Raw genomic sequence first — 19708 nt, forward strand, 5'->3', positions numbered from 1 at the left:
CTTGAAAAATAGGGACAAAAAACAACTTGTAATGTGCTTCTTCAGGACACACTACAAGTGTCATAAAGACACTTGAGATATCAAATGAGATATTCTTTTTAAAATAAGGGAACATAGTTATGCTATAGATGTTTGTTTGGAGTCCCAACTCAAGTGGCTGTAATTCAACAACCCGAGTCAAAACCAGCAATGTGTGTCTTTGTGTGACAGTTTCACCCATCTGTTTCACGATTCAAGTTCAACTTGGTTGCAGACTGTTAAAAAGTAAAATGTTTGCTCTGTCATCTTCCTCTTTTTCCCCCCTTTTAACCATACGCGCACACTCAGCACACATCCACATGATATGTGGACGGGGCTGCACAGTGGTGCAGTTGGTAGCACTGTTGCCTCGCAGCAAGAAGGTCCTGGGTTCGATTTCCGCGGTCTTTCTGCATGGAGTTCGCATGTTCTTCCTGTACGTGCCTGTGTTCTCTCCGGGTACTCCGGCTTCCTCCTACAGTCCAAAAACAAGACTGTCAGGTTAATTGGTTTCTCTAAATTCTCCATAGGTTTTATTTTTCCTCCACAGAAGAAAGCTGTGTGATGTGTATGATGCTTTGAAACACATCCGCAGATATTCTGTTTATCTCAAATGTTGCTTCAAAGCGCTGTAGTCGCTACTGGATGCAAACTTGTGGAAATTTTGGTCTTTTCCTTTCTGTCACTTTAAAAATCTAAATCATTTTGGAAATATACATTTTTGACCTTATTTTATGAAATACTTAAACCGTGTGATGAGTGAAGTTAAGAAACATTTCATGGAGGGGAGGCAAATCACTAAATGTAAAATTACATAACACCTTTTACTATTTCTACATTTTTCACTAAAAAACACGTTTATACCTTCAAAGGTCAATCTTTAGTTGTCTGGACAAAACACGTTATTAGGGACACTTTTTACCACCATTTTGGCCTTCAGAAATGCTAAAGTGCTTCATGGCACAAAATCAGCACACAGATTTGGGTCCATTTTAACAAAATAACATCACACAAGTAGATAGAAACCAAATATAGCCTTTCTTTACATAGTTTTCATCCTGGGAACACAGAGTGAAGATGTCACTGATGACCTGAGTGGTCTACATGTTCAGGCCTTAGCAGAAATAAATTTAGGCCCCAGACCGTTCAGTGCTTTATAGACCATACGCAAGATTTTAAATGTTATCCACTGACGAACAGGGAATAGCTGCTGTGAATAGCTATCGGCATAATGTGATTTATTTTTCTTTTATTGGCATTTTGGATGCAGCTGCATGACTATTTTTATATATATATATATGGGGGGGGGGTGCGTGTGTGTGTGTGTGGGTGTGTGTGTGTATAATATAAATGTACATTAAAGTTTGATCTGATCCATAATATACACAATAATGTATAATTAGAATTTAAAATCTTCCATAGTGTGGTAACTGGATCTAAAACAAGATAAGTATTTAGCTTTATATAAGTTTAATTTATTAAATACAAGTTTCTGTAAAATTTATCTTTAAAAAAGCAAGTTAGAAATAGGCTTTTCTATATACACACATGTCTATAATATTTGTATTATAAATATTATATATACTATATAGATATGTAATATTTGCCCACACAAGGCCGCATTGGCTGACATGATGCTGAACTTAGATACGACAGCTACGGTCTCATGGAAACAGTTGCCACGGAGACTGGCGGACGTCATCCTGTAGCGGTTGCCATGGACCTCCTGACGTCAAAGCCCCTCGCAAGATGGTTAGGAAACCCCCTGGCGCCGTTGCCATAGATACTGGCTGGGGGAGGGGTGGGGTTTAGAGGAAGCGGAAGTGTCAGAGCAGGCGGAAGTGGTACTGCCCTGAAGATCCCGAGCAGCGAACGGAGGACGGCTTGAGATACTCCCATCGTTAAGAGAATAAAATCAGGATCCCTAATACGCTCAAAATGTGAGTTTACTAATGTATTTATCGAGCAATATCTAATATGAAGGCTAAGCTAAGTTTTCACAGGGGAACGGCAGTCGGACCGGTGGTCCCGCGGGCTGCCTCTGCGGCGGAAGGTGCCTATTGTGGTTTGGGGCTGGGTGCGAGAATTTAGGCCAGAGAATGTAACCAGATAATGAGAAATAAGCTATAAAACGTTTGCGACACGGTTGCAGGTACTAGCGGCGCAGTCGGTATGCTGCAGATGATTTGCCTTCGAAAGCACGAGCTCAGCTCGATGCGAGCCGCAGACCGTGTGGGGAGGGAGAAGCTTCTCTCGAGTCTGGCCATTTTGACAGCTTAGCAGCGGCCGAGCTGTCGCGAGAGAGCAGCCGAACAATTTTAGCATCTTGTGCTAAGTACGCATCACGGCGCACTGCCTGTAAGAAGCTCTGTCTTTAAAAAGATTATATAAATGCACATTTTGTTCTCAATCGCTGTATGTAAATCGGTGTTATAAGAAACGTAGCGCGGTTGTGAATGGCTGAGCTCCGTCATGGCGCAGTGAAACGAGCTAACACACCCTCCATATTTCCCGGGAGTTTTCGCCTCATATGCGACGTTTATTTTTTACTGAAAATTGAAAATCGCTGCCTAGGAATTCCAAATCGCTTTGATTAGCTTGAAAGAAATGCTATATTTGCCCCAGATTGGAGAATCGGGCCTTCGGTTGGGTGTCGCCGCTCGGTCAGGTCCCGCTTGCTAGCGGCTAAGCTAGTAGGCGCTAATCTATCTCTCCATCTTAAAATTCCGCAGGGGAATGCGACAAGGAGGGCGTAGCTGTTAGCACGCCGAGCCAGCCGGAGGAGCCGAACGCTCCCGACTCGGTAGCTGTTTTTCAAGCTTTTAGTGAATCGATGCGTTATGTTGTGTTCGGTCCTGTCCGCGGTTTGAAGATGGTGCCTTTTGGTTTTTTTTTCTTTTTTTTTCGGCGTGAGTAAGCCTGTTAACAACCAGGTGGTTGGATAACAGCCCTGCACGTGTAGAGTGAGATACTGGCGTGCTGGATGATCGGAGTTCAGTTCGATCAATTTTATTCGATCCGTGTGTCATTAATGTCATTTATTTAAAACTAAACCGGGACACGCGGCATTACATATATAGAGGTAATCTGAATAATAGCCTAACATGTTTGTGTTTAAGCTATCACCAGGAAGAAGAAGATACGTGCAACGTGTATATTTCATGTATGCCTTTTTTGTTGTATTTTAATGCAGATTTAATACAGTTAAAATAAAAACTTTGAATTGTAATCATGGAGCATTTTGTGTTTCAGAAGGGATTTAATGCATTTTTTTCCTTTATTAATTCTGCTCTATTTTTACTTGAACCACTACGTACTTGCGTACTTAATAACATTAAATAAAAAAATAAAACGATTGATTCCTCAAGGTATGAAAGTGCGTCTTCGTTAGTATTAGATTTGAGGAAGTGAAAGTACACGCAATATATTTTTAGGAATAGGTGTACATGCACATTTTGAAATGCCAAAAATAACACATCCCTGCCAGTATTTTTTATTTATGCTGCATGTAGCTAGCACTAAAAAGCACAACTGTCTCTATTGCATTTCATCTGCTGATGAGCAAAACAAGTTTTTAATTTATAGTTTTACCACTGCCTGGTGCTTTTGGTACTTTGTATTTTGGAAAACGAATGGAATGTGACTCGATCTGATCAGGTGATTGATTTTGGTGTTTCTCTGCTGTGAGTTTAATTACCCTGTAGAACTGGAGGAAGCATGTATAATTGGTCGCACAATAAGTTTCCCAGATTAGTTTTATCTTTTCACTTGTGAGATTAACTGGAGTTACCAACAGATTTTAACCATCAGTTTTGATAGGAAAAAAAATTAAATAAAGCTCTTTAAGTCAATTTAACCAATTTAAACTGTTTAATACATATCAAACTGGATTTTATATAAAATGTATATCATTTAACTCTACTTTTATTTGAGGGTGAAAAGAAATGGAACAAGTGTTTTCTATGTGTCTAACTGTACAGCTTCACAACTACTGCAACTAAATACAAAAATCCAAAGCTTTATTTTTTAGTCACATCATCAAATTGCCCTCGTGATTAAAGCAACACCATCTGGCAATAAATAAAACAGGATGTGGTGAAAGTTTAGGGAAATGCAGCAGTGAACCATCTGTAATCTAACTTAACATGAAAAACTGGATCCAACATATACCCATACGTTGTATAAATGCATCTGATCACTGTTCTATTAAAGCTTTGTTGCTAAAGACTGACTGTCCAAAGAAACGCATATTGATGGCAGTCTTCATCAATATGACACTGGTGATGAAGACATGCAGGTGGGGCATCTTACACCACTGAACTTTCTTATACATTGTGGTGTTTGTTCAGCATCACATTTCAAATGGCTGAGCTGTTCTTGTCACACTGATGTCTTTCTTTTAATTAGCAGTTGCTAAAAGCACAGATCACTTTGTTTGGATTTGGCAGTTTTCAGGAGGGATGTTTATTTTGTACTAAATGACAACTCAAACATTTTTACAGTATTTTTTGACTAATTACTCTCGTTGCCAAATATCAATTTGACGTGGAAAGCCAATCTGAAGCTATTTTTAATTACTTTTAGATTTAAAAGCTTAATTCCTGATTTAAGTGCCACCTGGTGGTGTGATGAATCCCTACATGTGCATAAATTAACCAAACACCCATTTTGAGCCGGTAATTATTAACATTAGTGCACCTTACTGCACAGAAGTCAAGTGTCTTAAGGAAATAAAACCCATTTTGAAGGTGCTTCACATTCCCTTTGCAGAGAAAATCTTGTGTTTTATCAAGGCCCAGATGCTTAACCAGCTGCAGCAGAACATCAGCGTTTGCCTGAAGATATGCAGAGTCAAAGCCATGGAAACAAAATGACATAATACCTCGTCTAACTAGTTGAGCAAATGCCGACCTGACGGTAAAAGGAATTGTATGACCACCAGGTTCCTTAAAGAGACTTGCATTTGGATAAAATGCACAATTTACACAAATGCTTGTACTTTTTGGCTTTATTAAATTATTTAATGCAGGAAATATTATTTGTGGTTTACATTTGTTGGTGTAGTAAGTGGGAAATGGTTCTTATGTCTGAATCTCAGCTCTTATGGGTTCCTGTTGGATGAATGTGGGAATGAAGTTTTTCTAAATATTTTCAGTCTGTTTTGTTGCTTTGTTTAAATTTTTTGTGCCTTAACAACAGAATATTTGAGTCATTGTTTACAGCGTGCCAGCGGTTGTAACAGGAACTCCAACAAAGGTGTTTCTGAGGAAATTAGCAGCTGCTTATCTGTGCAGGCTGGATGCATAACTGCTATGTAAAGCATGTCAGGTTTGTTTTTCAGTTAAAACAAATAAAAGGTGACATATTAAAACACTACTTAACTACATTAAACCTATAGCCTGCAACAAAAATGGCAGTTTTTCATTTTGCTATAGAGAACATCTTGCTTCCACATGGAGGTCAGAGGTCAGTTGAGCCCCAATAACACTTAAACTCAGCAGTTTTGAATTTTCATTTGGAAGAAAGTTGATAAGAGCTAATAGTATAACCTGTATTTCTTCTGCTGTCATGGATAAATGTGTAGATTCATGACGGTGAGGAAAACTCCAACATTAAAGTAATTCCTGAAGACTGAGATGGAGGTACGACGGTCCCACTTAGACCTGCTGATGGGTCTGAAGAGCTGAAAGTCTTCAAGGATAAAATAATGACACATTGATTGTTTTGGATTAAGTTTTTAGATCTATTAAGGTTTTTGAAAATGTTTGAGTTTTAAAAATGGTTGTCGATCTGAAGCCCAGTGATCCACCTCCTCCTTGTTCATGTCCTAATTAGGTCACCTACCCTGGAGGTTTCCATGCCACTTAGTCCATTTGCCTTATTCAATGAGTTGTTTGCTGCTTTGATTTAAATAAATAAATAACGCTCTTCCATACCCCTAATTTTAAGGTTATGTTTTTTGTCTTTCAGCCTAAAAGATGGATAAGAACGACCTGGTGCAGAAAGCCAAGCTGGCAGAGCAGGCCGAGCGCTACGACGACATGGCGGCTGCCATGAAGGCTGTGACGGAGCAGGGCCAGGAGCTTAGCAACGAGGAGCGCAACCTGCTCTCCGTTGCCTATAAGAACGTGGTATGGAAATTATGGCTCTGCAATTAGCTCCTAATCTGGTTTACATCCCACAGTAGAGCTTTTAGTTCACTATAATTATAAATTTAGTTGGACGAGCATCAGCTATGCTTAAAAACTGATTTTTATGTTTTCGGTTTAAAACAAAAAAAAAAAGTCAGTTCTGTCATTGTTAGAAGAACCAGTGGCAGAAACACAACCGATTCACTTTCACTCCAAGTGAAAGTCTTTTGAGTCACTGACATTCTGCACATCAATGCCAACATAATTATGCTAAAGCCACGCCCATTTTCATGTCACTCTTACCTTTACACATCTGAGTTAATCTGAATAGCGTTCAGCATTGCTTCAGAGTTTGAGACTTGATGTCATCTTTAGTTCGATCTGTCGCATGACGACCCCTAAAGGTCAACCTGTTTTATCCCCCACTCCCTAAAATTAGCAAATTTTAAGCAATGGGCTTGTTTTTTAGGTGACATGGGACAGTAAACTGACTTTTCATAATTCTAGTTTCACATTATTCACCTGTCCTCTTCTGACAAACATAAATATTTTAACAAGTAGAGATTATTGACAAGAGACAAGATTTCATCTCACTCAAACTTTCTTGCACACAATATGCAGGAGCAGCTGCACTGCAGTTTTCCTCTGCTGCTTTGGTTCAGCGTTAAAGATCATTTTTCCTAGCTTGCATCAGTACTAGTAGGAATATATTAAATCACTGTAATTACACTGTAAAAACAGAGAAATGCCAGATGCTTTAATCAGCTAAGAGTAATAAATCATTCTTTTGTTGCCATTAGGGCTGTTGTCAGTTATCAATATCAGACCAGATTTATTTATCAGATAGAAATCTGTGTGTTAAAAAATTACAAATATCGGCCAATACCAATGTTGGTGCAGATATTTTGTGTATCCCTATTTTTATTCAGTTCAGTCTCGTAGAATATAAGATTTTTGATTAAGGGTACACCTATAAATAAACCCTGATATCCTTCATTTTGGGACATCGATGATTGGGCGATACTTGCATGTGAAGCTGATCTGATCCACCTCAGCAAAGGCCTAAAAATCAGCAGCTGTTTTCTTTTGCTCTGCCATGAGAAGTTTGACTGATGGTCACCCCACTGTGGCCAAACCAACAACCTTTTTTTTGATGTGTTTAATGCTGGTTGTGTGTGCGCTGGTGCCGATAGGTGGGGGCCCGCCGTTCTTCCTGGCGCGTCATCTCCAGCATCGAGCAGAAGACGGAGGGGAACGAGAAGAAACAGCAGATGGCCCGTGACTACCGCGTGAAGATCGAGGGTGAACTCCAAGAAATCTGCCACGACGTGCTGGTATGAACAGGAACAGGGAGGGGCGGCCGAGGGGTGTGAAGAGAATAAAAAACGGGGTGGGTGGTGATAATGGGTCCAGGGAACGGGACGTGGGACTGGAGTTGTTAAATAGGGCAGAGGTGGTGGAAGAGCGACTCATCCTCCCTCAGTGCTGGAAGGCAGGTCGGTGTGCGACGCTCTGCGTGGAGACTCACATCTCTGCTTCGTTTTCTTTAGCAATCTAAACATTTTTAAATAAGACAGGCTAGGATTTTTATAACAAAATTACAGAAAAATCTGTGTTTGAACAGATGTAGTGTCAAACGCCCAATGTAGAAACTAGAGATGCACCGATTCCATATTAATATTTGTATTGGTTCCAATATTTTAAAAAATTCTAGCTCGAGTATCAGTGATGATGTGTCTGATCTACTCAATCTAATTCTATCCTTTATGGTCTGGGTGACATCATGTTTTAGTATTTATTTCACATTATATTTAAAATTCCTGATTGCACTTTCTGAACCATTTGAAAGAATGTTTAGTTTATTTTTACATGTTTGACCCACTTTTTGTTTTAGTCTTATTTATTTTACATTAACTGTTTTACTCTTAACTGTACCAACTGATCAATTTAAAGTTGTTTCTACATGTTTGACCAAGCATGTGAAGCTGTTGGTGTATTTAGGTCAGTCCAGGAGTGTTTTTCTGTATCAGATGATGCTAAACCTCAGATATCTGTATTGGTATTGAAAGTGGAAAAAGTGGACCTCTAGTTGAAACTAGAAAAGATGGAGAACCTGAAACCTAAAGATGAGACGTAGTTTAAAATCTTCTACATCTCAAACTGGTTTAATTTGCTTTAATTCATTTTTAAGAGCCTCATAAACAGCTGAAGGGTTTTATCTGGGACTCGGCCTCAGCTTGACCCTCAGAGAAACTCTGCCTGCATTTTTAAACACCACAGGTGTGATCAGCTCCACCAGCAGCCGCTTCTTCACATTCTGGCCCCGACGAGCGGAGAGCAGAATCTGCTCAAGGTCAAACGAGACTGAAATATTTCAGCGCATGAGCAGACGGCTAATAATATCTTCAAGGTCAAAGCTTGGTGGAGCCTCAGCGGTGATGATGTGGGGCTGCAGGAATGAAGGGAGGAAAGGATGAGTGGAAGCATGCTGTCCTTAAAGTAGCAGCAGGAGGAAGAGCAGGACCGGCTACTCCAGGACGAAGAAAATAATCGTTTTTGTGACAAATATAACGTCTGAAGATGGAGCTTAGTGTCCAGGGAGTTGACCTCAAATTGCCATCCCACAAATGTATAGCTTTGTTTTCTGTATCATTTTATTGCACAATTAATATTTGAGTCTTAACTGCTGCAATAAAAGAATTAAAATTCTTGACATCAGCACAATGGTTAAATCCAGCCCCTTGGCTGCAGTTTTTCTTATTGGTTCATTGCACTGAAAATTAGGTTGAAAGGGCAGACAACCAAATCTGCACTCTATTTTACCACATCGACCTCTGGCCCTGACAGGACTTGGTGAATTCTGTTTATATTTCACAAATTAGTAACCAAAAAGCCCAAAAACCTGGGTAACAGTATCCGCAAATCAAATTTAAGACTTTAACATCTTTTTAATGCCATCTTGAATGAAATTTAAGACTGAAAAAACTGTAAATATAAGGGATGGTTGGGCATTACAATTAAGCACAGCAAAACTGTGAACCCGGCTTTAACCCTGTTACACATGACTCTATACATTCTTAATTTTCATAGTGCCTAGATTAAGTTTTTTTCACAGAATAGCCTCTTATAACTTCTGAAAACTAACTTTGTTCAGCAAACTGGCAATAAATCTGTACTTACCCATGATGATGCTAAAATGCTAGCTAGCAAGTGTATATTAGTTAGCTAGTCCCTGGAGCTTCACCCATCTCGAGTCACAGAATGCAAGGAAGATTTCTATGTGACTCAAACTTCTGCCTGACTGAAAAGTCCAAGAAAATAACTACAATAGAGCAAGATTTAAAATTTCATTAACAAGTTTTAGATCAACTTAATTTTTTTTAAAATGAAAATGTAAGACTTGAAGAATTGGTGGACACTCTGTAGCTCTCAGTTTGGTTGAAGTTAATTTTGGTGCAGTTCAAATATATATGTGAACGCCAAGCGGACTGAAGACCACTTCAAAAGCAGGAAGTGGACTATAGCAAAGGGTATTCTGGGTAAACTAGCCTAGCACTAGCTGGAAAGATAACGTGATCTTTAGTTAGAGAAATCCTCCAGCCACTGAAAGCTGACAATACTCCTTTACGTTTCGTGAAGAAAGAAGTTATGCTCATTGTCTTCTTCAGAGGTTTTGTGTTGTTTTCTTCAGTGGTTCTCTGTGCAGCGCCCCCTCAGGCGAGGAGGGGAACAGGTTTTTTCAAAGAGTTTAGTTGGCTTGACAACAGCTGAAAATGTAACAAATGTTGCAACTTTGGTCCCAAATTAAACTGAATCTACCAGAATGTCAGATGGGAAGAAACCTTAAAAGTGTTTCTTTTTTTACTATAAACTTTACTATAAATAAGCAAGATTCCACATGCAAAAAATGTGCAACGTTTAGCTGAGATAAAGATATTTTTGCATTGCAGAAATGTTGGTAAGGGATAACAGGAATGGGATAATGACTGAAAAGTAAAAAATCAGAGGAAAATGCTGGATGGTGATTGCTTGAGCAGATATCTGCACATTCTTAGGACAGGTTGGTGGAGTCAGCAGATTAAAATGGGCCTAAATGTAGTCACTGGAACAAAGCTGGGCTCAGTGAAGAGATGCTCCGGGGTGAAGTTGCAGCTGATCACATGATCTGGATAAAACCCTTCTTTAAACCATTAGATGAGGACACCAGCAGTGGCAGCCAGCGCGGCGGGGTGTTACCTGTTGGGAGCAGAGGGAACGGCCGGTGATAGGGTTCCAGGTTTGTACTGACCGCTGACCTATTTGTTCCTGTTTGTTCCAGAACCTGCTCGACAAATTCCTCATTGCCAATGCATCTCAGGCAGAGAGCAAGGTGTTCTACCTCAAAATGAAAGGAGACTACTTCAGATACCTGTCAGAGGTGGCCTCTGGAGACTCGAAGAAGGGTGAGGATCACAGCTCAGCCTCACTGCTTCAAAGACGAACAATTCACACCTTCAGTTCCTGCAGTATCCACACGAACTGGAAGAATAAAACCAAAGCAGTTCATCACCTTGTGCATGGTATCATTTGCTCACGGACGGTGTTAATTACACCGAATGCATGTGAAGCGTTTCTACAAGCCATTATGTGGAAATGACATAATTGGCCTGAGTGGATGTCATTTGATCTCACGCTTCTTTGTTGTCTATTTATATCCTTTTCTTTAAGCTTCAGTCGAAGGCGCGACCGCCTCATGCAGGCTGTTGCTAAGAGACAGCTTCATCGTTTGTTGCCAAGGGTTTCAATCATCTAATTGCCATGGCAATGGGTTGATTGAAAAAGTACTGACTAGTAGGGGTGGGCTATATAGACTTTAAGTTTTATCATGATATTTTAAAGTACTATTGCAATAATGATAAAAGTAACGATAAGAAATATGTACTTGTTGTTAGGTGACAGTTTGACTGCATGGACAGATCTAGAAAAACATTTGATCTGTGTGAACTGCACACTGTAACTGCATTTCATTTTATTTTCAAATGTTTTGGTATTTATTGAAACTTTTAGTGAACATTGGAGAAAATAGTAAAAAATAACAATCCTGACATTAGTTACAGGTTTCTTTAAACATCAGTAATTGGAGTTTATTGTGACAAGAAGTCAAAATTCTTATAAGAAATTTATCACAAAAAATGATAAATGATGTCAGTGCTCACCTGTACTGACCAACACTTCAGTTACCAAACGGTCACCGGGTAGAATCAGAATCATTATTTATACTAAATATTTTGTTTACATGTTTGACATGACTTTTGTCAGGTTGAGTCTCTGAATGGACAAAAGAATAAAATAGTAGATTAACAGCACCGGTTTATTGTGTTCCCTCCACTCATAAAGTTTGTTGATATGAGCCGTAGGACTGAGGCGGCTGTACAGGATCACAGTGTGACTGCTGTGTGTGTGTGTGTGTGTTTAAAGAAACGGTGGAGAACTCTCAGAAGGCCTACCAGGACGCCTTCGACATCAGCAAGAAGGACATGCAGCCAACACACCCCATCCGGCTGGGCCTGGCCCTCAACTTCTCCGTCTTCTACTATGAAATCCTCAACTCGCCCGAGCAGGCCTGCTCTCTGGCCAAGCAGGTGAGTTTCACCACACACACCCACAGGCCGCATGTCTGCCTCTCAGCCGTTAACCCGACCTCCAGGAACGGACGCCGAGGATTTCCACCAGTCGGGAAACGGTAACGATGGATTTTTTTTTTTTCACTGCAGGCTTTCGACGAGGCGATCGCCGAGCTTGACACCTTGAACGAGGATTCATACAAAGACAGCACGCTGATCATGCAGCTACTAAGGGACAACCTTACTGTAAGTATGCAACCAACCGTTATTTTACTAATCCATTTTTTGTTATTGAAACATCTGTGTGGGGATCCTCCATAATTCCTGGACAGCAGAAATATTCTCCGCTTTTAATCTTGAGCTCCAGTAGATTTGACACATTAAACTTGTTGCCTAACAGTGAGAGACGAGCGAGTTTTACAGGAAAAGCTGCTTTTAGGAGCAGCTGCTCTGATTGGCTGCCTGTCACCAAATGATTTATTTATCCAGCAGTAAAACATCAAACAGCCGCTGTCTGGTTGAACCTTTTTTGATTTTTGTTCCATTCACTTTCACCTGCAGTCACTCAGCACAGATGTTGGTTTGGGGTTTAAAAATCAGATTGAGCTTGGCTGATTATTGTTCTGTAATTACTGGTTTTGTGCTGCAGATAGCTTTATAAATGCTAAATTAAAGGAAGGATAGTCTGACCTGCTTCGCATCGTTTAATTTGCACGGAAACATCTGCAATCTGATCAAGAAACAAGAACTGGAGCCAACATTTAAACGTTTTCCTTCTTTAAACTCAGTGCATCATCCTGGAGTTTAGAGACGAATGAAGTCAGGTGTTCTGAGTTTCCATCTTCTCATTTCTGGCCCAAACATTCAGCACAGACTTTAGGTTTCTGATGGGAAATATTTCATTTCGACAGTTGCATGTCAAATGATTTAGTCACTCCTCGATCATTAATGGAAAAATCTTTACAGGCAAAAATGTAATAAAACCTTTTTTAAAAACTGCTGAGCTTCTTTTCACATGTTTTTGTTGACTTTTATATTTGGTTAGAAGGCTTCTGTACCATCACCCTAATCTTCCTCAGATTGAATTCAGGAGTCCCTTCTGATCATTAATATTACTTCCAGTCAGGAGATGCATGCTAATAAACAGTTTTAAACCCACATCTGCATGTTTTATGACTCATTTTGGGATAAATGGATTCAGATTAGCTTTATTTTATTTAATGTTACAAAAACAAAACAAAGTGAAACGTTGTTTTACAAAGCAATAATTTTCCATTAATAAATAAAAATGAAGTTTTAATCTCTTGAAATCTGCTTCTGTCCCAAAATCACATTTCTTCATCATCCTGCTGTTATCAAACCTATTTCAGTTGGTTTATCACCTGCTGTTCAGCTAATTTACATACATTTACAATAATTGTTTTTTATTATAAACTCCATTCTTTGTAATCATCCCTCCTGTGTGACTGAGTTTCTGTAAATTCAGGAGCTTTTGATGTTTGTCCTCACAGATGTTTTGTGTGTTTGCAGCTGTGGACATCAGAAAACCAGGGAGACGAGGCTGAAACTGGCGACGCAGACAACTAGAGCGCACTTCACTGTTAACCCATCCCCACACTTCTCCTCCTCCTCCTCCTCTCCCTGTATCTCCTTCTCTTTCTTCTCTTCCTCCTCTCTTCGTACACATAAACAGCCCGTTCATTCCCTCGTTCCCGCCTGTCCGAACCCGGCTGCCTGACTTCCCTTCTGTATAACCAACAGCATGAATAGCACCCGACCTTCACAAATATTACTGAGCGAACGAGGCGAGGTTCAGGACCCCGCCGCCCGCGCTCGCCCGTTCCCTCCACCCGCCCTCTCTCCATCATGGCACTCCAACACAGACCAGCAGGCTCAGACCTCTGGCTGGTTTAGTCTTATAGCACGCAGAGAGGGTTTTTATCCCAAACCACCAACTAAATGAACATCCTCCAGAGCCCGCCTTCTCCTTTTTATACCTTCCTTGTTTAATCTTTCTCTTCCATCCCTCCCTCCTAACATCTCAGTACATTCTCTCCCTTCTTCCCTCCTGTCCTAGTGAGTTAAAGCATTTATATAGTTGTCCATTCCTTCTCTGTTTGGCTTTTCATAGTGTACTGGCAAAGAATGGCTGGTTTTATTCCACTTTAAACAAAACAAAGGTTATTAAACTGTCCGTTTATTTTCAACAAACGCTGTGATGCTTAGTTTTTCCTCTAAATCTTCCCGACCTGGGAACGGAGGGGGTGGGTGGTTGTTTGAACAGCAGGGGAATTCTGCTGGGGGTTTATACAGAAGGGTCCTCCATACAAGGCTGTATTGTGACACTGATAAAAGTTAAACAAATGGTTTTTTCCTTTTGGTTTGGGTAATCAAACACTCACTGGTTTCTTTCTTTTTTTTTGCCAACTGGGACCTTTAAAGATTTGACGCCATTTCACAAAAAGTAAAAATAGTAAATTGTTCAGCAAAAGTGGAAACATTCCATCTTCATTTTCAGCAAACACGACCCGCTTGCTTCCCCCTCCTTTCTCTCGCCTGTCCTTTGGTTTACTTTTCCGGGTGTGTTTTGATTCTGTAACCAATCGATCAGTTCCGTTTTTTGAAAACTGTAAAATTGTAAAACATTTTTAGAGCTTAACTGTAAATCTTTGTTGTTGTTTTTTTTTGTGGAGAACAGAATGGTTTTTGGATGTTCGTTACCACCTGCCTGCAGATAAAACCTTGAAGCCGTTACAGTCAGCTGCTGTTTGATGCTTTGGTGAATTTTTTTTAAAAGCAGATTTGTTTCTGCCTTCCTTCTCTGCCCTCATTCTGTCCATTCCTGCCTTTACAAGACAAGTTTAGTCAAGTCTCGTGTTGCAGCTCGCGGCAGAATGCTGCGAAAAATGCCTGCCCTTAGCTGTAGCCGCTAAAATCTTCTGCAGCACGAGTTAAAAATGGTACAGTCTGTGGAATGACACCGCTTCCTGGGACCTGGCGTTTCTATTTCAATCAGACCAACATCAAAATCTTAATTCCTCCCCTGCTACTGAAACAAATGTAGCTCTGGTGGAACTAGTTGCAAAAAGTAAGTTTAGTTTTTGGTGCAGGTAGAAGCCTCAGCAGGTATGTACATTTTAGGAGCCAAATCACAGCCGATCAGCCAATCGAGGAAATGAGACCCTGTAGTTTGGATTATGGTTTTAGAAAAATGTGCAGATCAGTTGAGGCATGCGTCCAACTGCACCGAAACAAATACTAAAATGAAATCCCCCAAATAATCAGATTTCATATTGGACTTTACATCCTGGTATTGGCAGACATCAGCTAAAAACACTGCAGCTTTTCCCAAAACATTTTCCCCCCTTTTTCTACTCAGTGTCACAATAACCTTGTCTAAAGCACCATGACATTCCGCTCTGTAGATGTAGAAGGTATTTTTCTTTTTCCTGGGGACAAATATTTTCATGCACTGACATTTTAAAAAGTAGAAAAAGACAAAAAATATCTCATCCTCCCTGCTGCTTTTTTTCCTCTTTAGCTGAACAAAAAGACAGTTATTATTCGCTTTCTAAGGACAAAACTGATCCCTTGCAGTAGTGAATGTGGCACCGAGCCTGTCTGTATATCTGGTATCTGAAATCATTTTGTTTTTACTGACCAGTATTCTGCTTAAAATAAAACAAAAATCAACCCAAAAACAACAAAAAAGTCTGCTTCTGTGACGGTTTTCTTGCTTAGCTCGCACGTGGTTGTGAAACTTTAGGGTTAGCTTAAATATACAAAAAACGCAAAAATGGTTTAAAAAAAAGGGAATAAAAATCCTGAGTACCTTTCCTTCACTCTGGTTCTTGACGTAAAACTAGATTTGTGTATGTCTTTTAAAAAAAAACAATTCTAGTTTAACCTTTCATGTTATAAACAGGATAAATTGTAAAAGACGATTTAAAGTGAAATAAAGTTTTATCAGTTCCGAATCAGCCCTTCTCTGTTTGTCGTCACCTGCCAGCCTGGTCATGCTACATGTTTCTGACTTCCTGTTGACCGTATGGTACCGTACATCTAAAGGGTAGGTCACCAAACAGCCAACCAGTCACACAACCAATTAAACAATTTACCAAATAATTGACCAATCAACAGATCAAATCTCTGGCTCAGGCAGCTGTTGAGGGGAAAGACTGTTGGGACAGAAAAATGCAAATCTTCATGTTAACAGGCGTCACTTATCAAGACTCAGAGACGTTTTATTCAAATTAAGACATGCAAAGTTTTATTCTCGTTTGGTCTTCATAGACAGACAACGGGTCGAGAAATTCTGCACAAAAACAAAGGACTTTTGGACTGAATGTTGGTTCCTGTTCATTTTTATCATCCTGGTCACTTTTTACACAATCATGTTTTGGTTGAAACTTATTTTTTTATAAACTGGGTTTCAGATGAAGTTCTCAGATAAATGAATGGAAGTTTCCTTGGATCCTCATTGGGGAATTGTAGCTGAACCAGCAGCAAGTTGAAGTGGATGAGAATTAGACGGGACAGGAGTAATAAAGTCCTGTTAAAGTGGTATACTGAGATTAAACGTGCAACTGATTGTAAAGTAAAATATTTGATGTGGATGGATGGATTTCCATAAAACTGCAAATAGCAAGAATATCTGCTATATTATGCAGCTTTGTGCAACCAGGATGCAACAATCTGTCACTGACGAAGCTGCAGCAGCTCCATGTATTCAGTTCAGATCTGTTTATTTTGATGGCACCAATTTACGACAAATCTTTCAAAGCCCTTTACAAAAGAATAAATTAATTAAAACAGAAATCTGCCAGTTTGATGTGACCCAACATGTTCCTGCTGTCCTGAGAATGCGCTGGCCACGCCTTCCTGTTCGCTCCGGTTGCTTACTGATCTGTTTGGGGTCAAACGGTCACAGAGACTCTGTACATCTGACACAGACGATTCAAAGGGGTTTCCTCTTCGGTATGACCTCTAGAAGTGTTGATGTATTTGATCCATATTGCTCAGGGTTATGAGAATGAAAAGGTTCAGTGTTTGGGATTTCCCCCTCAGAGGTTTGTTGAGGATTGGGAGTTTACATCGGCATCTTGCCCAAACCTTGGCTTCACACTTTGATTGTTCCCGTCTCGACCTTTGATCACTCTGGAGTTGATCATTCACCAAGTCTTCGCCACTTCAATTTGATCTGTTCGATCAGACGATTTCAATTTCCTTCCACTTCTTCCTGGCTTTGGTTTCTGTTTAACCGTTTGAGATTATTTTTAGCTGAGCGGTCTACCTTTTTAATCACTGCTGCCCATTTTATTCTGATTTTCACTGAAATTCACTATAACCAGTTTTAGTCATCCCCAACTCACATGAGACCAGAAACGAGTCTTTGGTTCCAACTTCCGTATTCATTTCATGTGATATTATTTGATTTTGACTTTTCCACTGGGGAGAAAAATGTTTCCAGAGAGTTAATGTATCTTCAAACTGAATTGTTCTAGCAAATTTACGCAGATCTTTGAGTGAGGACATGTTTCTGTCTGCGCTGGGTTTGAAAGCTCAGAACTCCGAGTCTTTTCTTTGTTCGTCTCGTTGTCTGAACATGTCTGCTGCTGCTGCTGCTGCTGCTGCTGCTGCTGCTGCTGCTGCTGCTGCTGCTGCTGCTGCTGCTGCTGCTGCTGCTGCTGCTGCTGCTGCTGCGGCTCCTTCAGCCGGAGCAGTGAGTCACAGTTCACACTGTGGTCGCTCGCTGACTTACAGCAGGGAAAAGCTTAAAGGTGTGTTGCATCTGACTCACTGCTACATTAGTTTCACATGTCGCGTCGCAGGGTGGGGCAGGAGAGTCAAGTTCAGAGCTGCAGTCACTGGTGAAAACTTTCAGGTGTGCTCAACCTACTAATCTCAGAATGCAGGAAAACCGAATGACAACGCTGCAAAAACACTAAACCTTACCAAGTATTTTTTAGTGAACATATCTTGGTACACTTGAAATAAAACAAAACTTACAAGTAACTTTTCAGCAAGATCGAGGAGCTTATAAGTAAATAATTCCTTAAAATTGAAAAAGTACTTGTTTTATTGGCAGATTATTTTACGTATAACATGGGAAACTTGTTCAAGTAAAATAATCTGCCAGTGGACCTCGTCCTTTTTCATCAGCATTAAAGAATTACTGACTTAAAACGAGCTTTTTTGGGTCAGGGGTCAGATTTGGGACTAAGCTGTGAATTGAGTTTTGGTTAGGGTTAGGCTAGAAATGAATGGAAGTCAATGGAAAGTCCCCACAAAGATAGCCACTCAAACGTGGGTGTGTGTGTGTGTGAGAGCGAGAGAGAGAGAAACCGTCTGCCCTCCTTTCTGTATGAACTGGATCTGCTTTGAGGAAATTCATGTCTGAGTTCTCTGCCAACTTAAACATTTACCTCAACGTGTTGGTTGCACTTTCGCTTTCAAGCTACTCGCCATTACAAACTTTGTAGAAAACTTAAATATTCAGGTGAAAAACTGAAGAATTTTGACAACAAAGGCCGTCCAATCGTACCAGAACTAGATGAGATCAGCGTGGTTATCAAGCTCTTTCTCCTGCAACAGAACCCAACGGTTTCTGTTTCCTCTTTTAGCAGAGGAACTGTTCCAGACAAACTGCTACATCAGCCCGAACAGGCAGTAAAAGCTTCCCTTGTAAAACACAGACTTGTTTTACACTAAACATTTGAGGTGTCCAGCTCTACAGGTGGATGATGTGACCTGCGTTGCCCGGCTCGTCAGAATGATCTTCCAGCAAGTAAAAGAAAAGGTTTGCTGCAAACCTTCAACTCTGATTATCATCCTAAAAAAATATTCCTGGTTGACGGTTTCAGTTGCCAAGACAAAAGCTTTAGGACATCTGGGAGTGTCGCTTACCAAAAATAGTTGCCACCAGTGCAGAGCTTGCTAAATGTTAGCAACAGATATTTGTGAGTCCATCTAACAAAAAGGCTGCAGGACTTTGCCTCTGGATGCAAAGTCATTTTATCATGAATCCTGCTGAATATTTTTGTCCGGAGAAGAAAAGATTAGGGGTGCCAGCAGTGTGGCAAAAGAATCCACTTTAATCAGAAAGCTGACAACAGTTTGGTTCTGCAGCCAGAATTTAGTGATCTCCTGTAACCGGTGTGCTGCTGGTGCTTCAGGTTGTCGGTGGGTAAACTGCTGCCGGTGCCGATTTAATGGCTCTTTCTTCTCAGCAAGCGAATGATTGTTGCTTTGGAGTCCCCTGACTTGATAAAGTTGCTATACAAATGTAAGTAGTTCAAAGATTAAAACATTAAAAACTTGGACCTGTAGTCAGGAAACCCATCAGAATGTAACCCAACTTGGATAAAAAATAAAAATAAAAAATACGTAGAGAAACGGAAGCAAAGTGATCAACGCCAAGCTCTAAAGGCCGGTGAAGAACGATCAACACTGTAGATGTGATCATTCTGCTAAAGATTTGCTAATACATAGCAAATCTAAACCGGGAGTGATCCGCACACCTGAACCGCCATCTTGGTAGGCAAGCGCAACGTGAAGCATAGATGAACCAGACCAACAGAAAACTGAACACTCAAAAACTGTAATGTACTTATATTGTTTATAAATTAGATTGGAATGAGGCAAGAGCTAGTTCTAAGCTTATGGATTGTTTATTGTTAGCATAGCAACTCCATAGCAACAGTGAGTAGGAACAGCTGCCTACCAAGATGGCCGTCAGCTACAAAGTTCTTGTAAGTGTGACGTCACTTCAAAACTGCCTAAATGTAGCTTTTAAGCAGGCAGTAAGCATTCTTTGAATTAAGGCTATTTTCTGGTTTGAAAATGTTTTTAATTGTTCTGATGTAATATTCTAATTTTAAATGTCATGTTTTCATAAACTGACAGAAAAAGTGTTAAGATAAAAAGTGTTAAGATATCCATCTGTGTGTAATTAAT

The 19708-nt window shown here is 40.1% G+C and overlaps 1 protein-coding gene across 2 annotated transcripts; it reads left to right on the forward strand.

Annotated features, from left to right (window-relative positions):
- The first annotated feature begins 1801 nt into the window (after nucleotides 1–1801).
- Nucleotides 1802–15729, forward strand: LOC114135100 (14-3-3 protein beta/alpha-1-like). 2 transcript variants are annotated; one of them, XM_028002050.1, is made up of 7 exons: nucleotides 1802–1958; nucleotides 5989–6149; nucleotides 7343–7483; nucleotides 10468–10591; nucleotides 11607–11770; nucleotides 11903–11998; nucleotides 13283–15424. In XM_028002050.1, exons 2-7 carry the CDS (start codon nucleotides 5997–5999, stop codon nucleotides 13337–13339), a joined length of 735 nt encoding a protein of 244 aa, XP_027857851.1. In that variant the 5' UTR covers nucleotides 1802–1958; nucleotides 5989–5996; the 3' UTR covers nucleotides 13340–15424. The 2 variants fall into 2 exon arrangements, with proteins under 2 accessions (XP_027857851.1, XP_027857852.1); XM_028002051.1 differs by lacking the exon at nucleotides 1802–1958 and having other exon boundaries at nucleotides 13283–15729.
- The last annotated feature ends 3979 nt before the right edge of the window (nucleotides 15730–19708 follow it).

The sequence above is a fragment of the Xiphophorus couchianus genome, chromosome 20 (genome assembly GCF_001444195.1).
Source record: "Xiphophorus couchianus chromosome 20, X_couchianus-1.0, whole genome shotgun sequence".
Taxonomy (NCBI): domain Eukaryota; kingdom Metazoa; phylum Chordata; class Actinopteri; order Cyprinodontiformes; family Poeciliidae; genus Xiphophorus; species Xiphophorus couchianus.